This window comes from Haliaeetus leucocephalus, unplaced genomic scaffold (genome assembly GCF_000737465.1).
Source record: "Haliaeetus leucocephalus isolate CR32 unplaced genomic scaffold, Haliaeetus_leucocephalus-4.0 Scaffold450, whole genome shotgun sequence".
Classification (NCBI taxonomy): domain Eukaryota; kingdom Metazoa; phylum Chordata; class Aves; order Accipitriformes; family Accipitridae; genus Haliaeetus; species Haliaeetus leucocephalus.
Window position 1 is genome coordinate 18,968,417 of NW_010972886.1, and position 7,125 is coordinate 18,975,541.

General features: G+C 55.1%; 1 protein-coding gene across 1 annotated transcript in view; it reads right to left on the bottom strand.

Moving 5' to 3' along the window:
* Positions 1–6,217: 6,217 nt before the first annotated feature.
* PAX1 (paired box 1) overlaps positions 6,218–7,125 on the bottom strand; it is a 49,020-nt gene continuing 48,112 nt past the window's right edge. The window contains exon 4 of the mRNA XM_010575073.1: positions 6,218–6,309. Within this exon, the coding sequence (XP_010573375.1) occupies positions 6,218–6,309 (92 nt within the window). The remainder of the gene's footprint in view (positions 6,310–7,125) is intronic.

Genomic DNA, 7,125 nt, shown 5'->3' on the forward strand with positions numbered 1-7,125 from the left:
GTCAAACTCAGGGATCGTCACAAGCTAACATAGGCAGGGCCTGGATCTGTGTGCATATGTGTGTGTATATGTGAGTACACACACACACGTGTGTATGTATTTGCGGGTGTATATGAATGTGTATGTGTATGCATATATGTGTGTATGTATCTGTATATATCTATGTATGTCTGCATAAATATTCTTTATACACTTCCCTAAGTACCCACCACTGCTGCAGTCGGAGCCAGAGCAGGGAGGCAGCCGGATCTTTGAGCACATCAGTTCTTGGCTGTTAACAAGGAGCAGAAGTCTGACTGTCACCTGCTGCTGGTGACCTGCACTCGCCAGCCCAGACGTGGGACACCTGGGTTTACGTGGGACGAAGGGGGTCTGTTCTTTCCTGGGCTAACATCAGCATTGCTTGATCTCTGAGGCCACCACCTCTCCTCCAGCCAGTTCCTGTTCCGAGCTGCTCCTTGCACTGACAAATAAACCAGAGCAAGGTGAGACGCGCGGGGACCTTGTCCAGAGGCGGGCGTGCTCGGCACGCTGCACGGCTGCAGAGGACAGCTCGAAGCACCGGGCGATGGGGAGGCAGACCTTGTGAGAGCAGCCACAGCCTGCACTTATGCCAAACATCTGCAAGCCCCACTTCCACGGCACGGCTTGTTTCTAACCAGAGCGATGTTTTTAAATCTTTATGATTCTTAACATGTTAAAAAGAAAATAAATATGTGGTCCACCAGCGAGTCTCCAGTAACAAAGTGCAGGTCTTTGAACGAGGTCTGTAAAATTCTCCATCCTGCTCCGTGCTCTCGAAAGAAACAGTGCTAAAGATATATGGGGCAGGTAGAGCTGATGGAAACAGTTTCAACCTCATTTTTTTCTGTCAGAAAATGCCATTTCATCAAAATTGACATGTTCTGAGGGATGGTATCGATTTTGACAAAACCGTTGCTGAAAAAGTGTCGGAGCGGATTGCTTCCACCCTCATGCTTTGTTCCGATAAATTCAAAAAGTTCTGCTCCGATCAAGTCCAATTTTGTCTGGATTATGTCAGCCTGCCTGCGCAGAGAGGAATTTGCTGTGAGTCTGGATCACGGAGAGGCAGAGCAGCACTTCATGTCGCCCTGATTAAGAGACTGATTTTAGTTTGGGATTCATTTGGGGTCTTTGCTCCCAGCATTTTTCTGTGATAGGGAGTGAATTAGCTGAGGTGCATGGGGCAGATGCTGAGTTCGCTCAGTTCCCCCGGGGATTCTCCACGTGGCCGCTGGCCCCAAGGCAGGATTCCACCAAAAGGCAGAATAACACTTGCTGTTGGCAATCTTGCAGCCAAACTCTGCAGATTAGCTGATAGAGGAGCAATTGCCCTTCGACGCTGGCTCCGGGAGCCAGGCAGCAGCTGGCCAGCAGCAGGCTGCGTGTGTGGCATGCACGCATCAAGTCCAGCATGTCTATGATGCATTAGGCAAGTTGGAGGTTGCGCTTTCACTGGAGAACTGACCCGTGTATGCCCAGTGGCTGGTTTCCAGCCTGAAGCCAGGCAGAACTGCTGCAAACGAGTGGCTACAGCCTTCCTTTGCCATTCAAAAATGCTATCTTCTTCTCTTTTCTTTTACTGGAGCAAGCGAGGCAACGAGCCATTCTTTAAACTTCAGCAGGTCTTAGTCCTTGCAGGAGGCAAGAAAATCCTGTGTTAGTTACAGTCCTGGGGAGGTATCAAGGTGCGAATTATCCACCTCCCAGCGACTTCCAGTCCCTCCACGCTTCAGACCCCCTGTAAGTTCTGACCAGCCCCTCTAAGTTCCCCTTTCATGCCATCTGCATTCGGGTCAGCCACATTTCCCTCTGGACACAAGAAGGAAAGGCTGAGCACTGGGCAGGGGTGGCTCCTCAGTTCGGGTGTTCACACCAGGGTTTGCACCCTGAACATCCTGGACTTCCAACTGGAGACAGCCATGCCCAGCTCCAAGAAATCTTCCATGACAATAATTATTATCATTGCCATCATCAACGTGGGCAAAACAATGCATTTTTCCTCATTTTCTCAGAACTGAGTGACCTACTGCAGCTGGAGCTCATTTTCCTTCCTCTTCATGCTACTTTTTTCTCTGCTGCTAAAATGTCAGCCTTAGGGAAGTGCTTGTTGTGGCAAATTTCACCTCAAATAATATGTCATCCATTACCTTTCCAACTGGAAATGGCTAATTTCTAACTGGGAGTGCCTGGTAGTCTCAGTAGTACCTCTTGCTGCGGGGGCCATCTGCATTTGTGTCCTGCCGCCAGCACCAGGACCCCCATTTTGCTCTCATAAAGGCATCAATTATTCAGATCCCTCTGCTCCGACCAATTCCAGTTGTCCCCCTCGGCTGGGCTGGGCTGGGCTGAGCTGGGTGCCACTGTTTCTACAGCCGACCAGACGCAGCCTGTGCCACAAGGCTAGCATTCCTGCGGCAGCGTGAGGGGGGAGCATGGGGCTTGCTCCCAGGGGGACACAGGTACCAAGAGTGTTTTCCCACCCAGCAAGGTTTCTCCTTAACCCTCTTCACTGGGGACACCCAGCCGTGGTGTCCTCGCCCTGGCGAGGCGAGGCGACAGCGGATCTGCATAGGGACAGGCCACTGGGTTTTGCTTTTCAGTTGCTCTGCCTGCACCCAGAAACACTGCTGGGCAGGGAAATGGAGGGGACAGACTTCGAGGGGAGCGGCTGCGGGTCTGTGCGTGTGCATGGGCAGCTGGTCACAGATGGAGCCCATCCAGCAATGGCTCTGCAATAGCATCGGTCAGGATGGATAACTGACCCTCAGCTTCCTTGTGAAAGCTCCTCTCTCACAGCAAAGCACGGGGGGGGCAGGGGGAAGGAAGCCAGCTACCAGCTTTCAAAGACCTGACTTCAATTCAATGGCTGAAACAATCCCCCCCAAAGTGGGTTTTTTTCCTGAGAAAGTCCCTTCCCTAATCCTAATTGTTAAAATTGCATTTTTAATAAAGGCTACCGACAGTCAAACAGTCAAGAAAAGAACAGAAACCAGAAGCTTGACTGCACAAAAACCACTACGCTGTTACCCGGCGTGCTTCCCTCTGCTCCTGGCGCCTGCCTGCCTTTGAGCATCATCCCATGGCTTGGCACGGCACCTCTTCATGGCACCTCAGCCCTAAATACCTGCAGAAAAGCAGGTTTCTGCTGTGGCTGAGAATATGCTCTGCATGTCCATCTGTTCCCGGCTAGGAAAGTGGAGGTTTCCTCGCGGGCTGCAGCAGGCTGCTGTTGCGTGTTTGTGGAACAATAGGGTCCCTCTGGTGGCAAATTCCGCCCGAGGTGTGCTGACATCGCGGGCAGGGATGGACAGGGTTGCAGGACAGCAGAGCTGGCTTCCAGCCGGCCGGCCGCTCATCCCACGGCTGGGCAGCCCCGGCTGTCTGGCTGTGGGGATGAAGGGGCTCATGGCCCCACTGACTCTGGCCTCTGCCTTGGCTGGGGCGGGGGGGGGTTTGCCCAGGATGTCCCAGGCAGCACCACTGGCAGAGCTGCAGAAGCCTCTGGAGGACCGGGCACAGGATGCACCCCGTCACACGATGCACCCCATCACACGATGCATCCCATCATCACATGGACGGAGCCCAAATGGTCTCAGCCCAGAGGCTGGGTCCCCAGGCTCGTGATGCGGCGCCTTGCCCACGTGCAGCACTCCTCCGGCTGCCTCCACCCAGCAAGCGCTTGCAAAGAGATGTCTTTGCCTTGGGGCCGTGGCAGATGCTAAGCATCGAGTTGTTGTTCAGGGTTTTTGGCAGGTTCATGACAGTCTTGGAAGGGAATAACTCAGGCACTCGCGCACCATCCCAGCAGGACACTAATTAAAAGGATCGGACTCTGTGCTATGTCTCCGTCCGACCCCAGCACTTGTGTCTCGCTCATCCCAGACGTCCGTCGGAGCCCCCGGTCCCATCTCCGCGGGATGCAGCAGCTCTGCCCCATCCTGCATGGGATGGGGGAGATGAGGGCTAACAGCTGGGTCCCCACACAGCAGGGTGCTGTGAACCCAGCTAACAGCAAATACCAACATGAGCTTGGGGTGCTGGGAGGCAGGGAGTTTGGGGTGCATCCAGCCCTGAAGAACCCCAAGGGCCCAGGCTTTAGGAACCAGAAGGTGCTACAGGGCTAGATGTGGCTAGCAGAACAGAACAGCCACCTATGGGACACAGCATGGCTTTTTCAGGCTATTTCAGCCTTTTTACAATGGGCTGCCACGATGGTGGTGGGCATTCCTACTCACCCAGACGCCTCCACAGCGCGGGAGCTCGGCATGGGTAACCAGCTTCTCCCAGCTCCCCAGCAGAAGGGCTTTTTGGCAGCCCTATACAGAGGATAGACAAGTTTCTTCAGGCTCGTGAGCAGTAAGGTTTCAGCATTGTGGATGCGAAGGACTCCCCTGACCTCCCAGACCAGCAGAGTTCAAGAGAGATGGGGCTTGGGCTCTCCCCATGCTCCCCTCTTCCCTGGGAGGGGTTGTATTTCCCCAGCTGCTGTAGTGTCGGGGTGGACAGAAAGGCCGTGCATGCTGCGGTCCAGCTTCAAGGGTGTTGCTGTCAGTCATCTTTTCCAAAGTTGCTCTGCCACATACTCGAATGTAGCTTTAAATGGATAAATGTGGCAGGGGACTAGCCAGAGCTCTTAGCCATTTGTTTCAGGTGACTCGTCCATCCTCGCATCCTTTAAAATGTAGTCAGTGACAGTTTGGCAGCAGATCTTGCCCAGGGACAGATTGCCTCCTTTCCCTCCCGTGCTTTGTAGTCAGTTGCAAAGACCAGCTCTAGCTGGAGGCTTTGCAGCAGCAGAGGCAAAACTGAACTTTGCCACCCCTAGGTTGAAGGCAAAATAATTTCCTGGGGTGGGATGTCAAATCTGGCATCCTTCTCGCTCCCTCTTTCCCTCCCTCCCTCCCACAAAGACACACTCTCCGCAAAAAGCCAGGCGTGTATTCTCCTGCCAGGATATTTCCTCCCTGCCCCGCTGTAGGACCTTCCCCTTCTCCAGACAATGAAGGGACCGAAGCCAATGGCAGCGGCTGATGGAGCCAGGGAATGCAAAAGCCCAGTGGAGCCCATCCTGAACGCGTCCCAGCCGGCTGGACAGGAGGGGGATAATGAAGCCCGGTGGGTGGGCTGTGAGGGGCAGCCCTGCCACCGGCCCCCCGTTCGCTTGCGGCCAGGTGAGGCAGGTGGGAGCCAGGCTGGGGCTGGGGAGCCAGCCACCCACCTCCCTGCTTGTGCCCAGAGCTGGCCTGTAGCCCCACAGCATCAGGAGTGACCCAGCGGGGCCATGGCCCCCCACACCGGTGCAGGAGAACCCCAAATCTGCACATGCGATTAGACATGGGCAGCAGGGCTGGAATGTGCTCACAGCAACACAGGGCCCCCAGGCGGGTGGATGCATAAATCCAGACCTGGCACAGAGCGATTCCTCCCAGCCAAGTGCCCCCAAGATCCCACCAGGTCTCTGCCGCTCACAGGCAACCCACAGATGCTGTCTGAGGCTGGGGGACACCGGGAGAAAGGATGGTGCTCAGCCAGACCCTGAAGGAAGAAGGTCAGCAGCATGTGCCCATGGTAGATCACTTTTTATTAAGGTTTGTTATTATAAAAATATATCATAAAACATTGTGGCACGTTTGTCCATTTCCACTCCGGCGCAGAGGCACTGAAAGACCTGGACAGAGAGGGCTCCATCCATCGCACCACTGCTCTGGCTGCGGCGTGGGGAAGCCAGAAACCGCTCCCTGGAGGAAAAGTCCTCCCTTGGGCTGGAACAGAACCAGGGACGCACGGAGCAATGGCTGGGGACGGAGGCGTTCGCTGCCCTGCATCCAATGGTCTTCAGGGACATGGGAAGGAGAAAGAAAAACCGAAAGCAAGACCAAAAAAAAAAAAAAAAAAGAAAAAAAAAAAAAAAAAAAAGAAGGAAGACTGAGTCTCTTCTGCCACTCCTTTCCGATCCGATGGAGGTAAAGCATCCCTCCAGGCAGCGTGAGTGAACATCCCGACCGTGCCGCCCTGCACAGGGATTTGCCGTGGGAGGATGTCACCTCTCATGCCCGGCTGTCTCCTTGTCCCCGCAGGCACCTGCCAGAAGCGGCAGCACTTTGGGTATGGCTTGGTGGCACTTTGGGCTTCAGTTACAGTTTGCAGGTGCTTACTCCAAGAGTCACCGTCCCTAGGCTGCAGCTGCGCAGCTCTAGGAAGAGGAGGCTGGGATAGAGAGTCCATGGATGGTATTTAGAGGGTCCGGAGATTTCCCCACAGGGCTGGCAGGTTTTCTGTCCACAACTGCAAGAAGGGTAGAGGGGGGAAAAAAAATAGACAACAAGGCAGTGGATTGATGGACTCCAAGCACGTCGCTGCAGCCGGGCACATCCCACATCTGCACGCATGCGGACCCTCCTCCTGTAGCCCCCCAAGAGCGGCTCTGCCTCTCTGGGCCCCCCATCCGCCTGCCCCCAGGAAAGCCACCCCTTCAGAAAGGGGCTGCCAGGCTCTGTGTATCAGAGCTCTCCCAGGGAAATGGAGAGGAAAGGGGGGACGCACCCCCCGAGTGATAGGGACCGTGATGATGACAGCCACCCCCTGCCATTGCCGGGGATCTGGATCTGCCTGGGGAGGTGACCCAGACCCATCCCAGCCACACAGAGAACACGTCCCACGCACTTTCTTAAAGCCTGTGGTTGGGGTGCCCTGGGAGGGGACTGTGCCACCAGTACCGGGAAAGGGAAGGGGAAAGGCTCTGCCAGCTGTAGGAAAACTCCTCTTGAGCTTCTCCCCAGCCCCAGCTCATCCCAAGCCCAGCCCTGGGATGCATCATGGTGCAGGGCCCAAGGCTGGACCAGGCCCCCTGTATACCCCCACATCGGCCCCGCGGGGGCCTTTGGGGGGAGCGGGATACAAAGCTTCCCGGGGCTGCTGCAGGCATTGGGATAAGCAGGGAGGTTTTTCTGGGAAAATACCGGCTGTGACATCGGAAAAGGTCTGAACTGGAGGGCGAAATTGCCGGGCTGAGATTGTCATTAATTTCCCTCTCTCCTTCTTTATTTCTTTCCTTCTCTCCTTCTTTCTTTCCTTCTCTCTCTGTCACTTTCCCCTCCCACT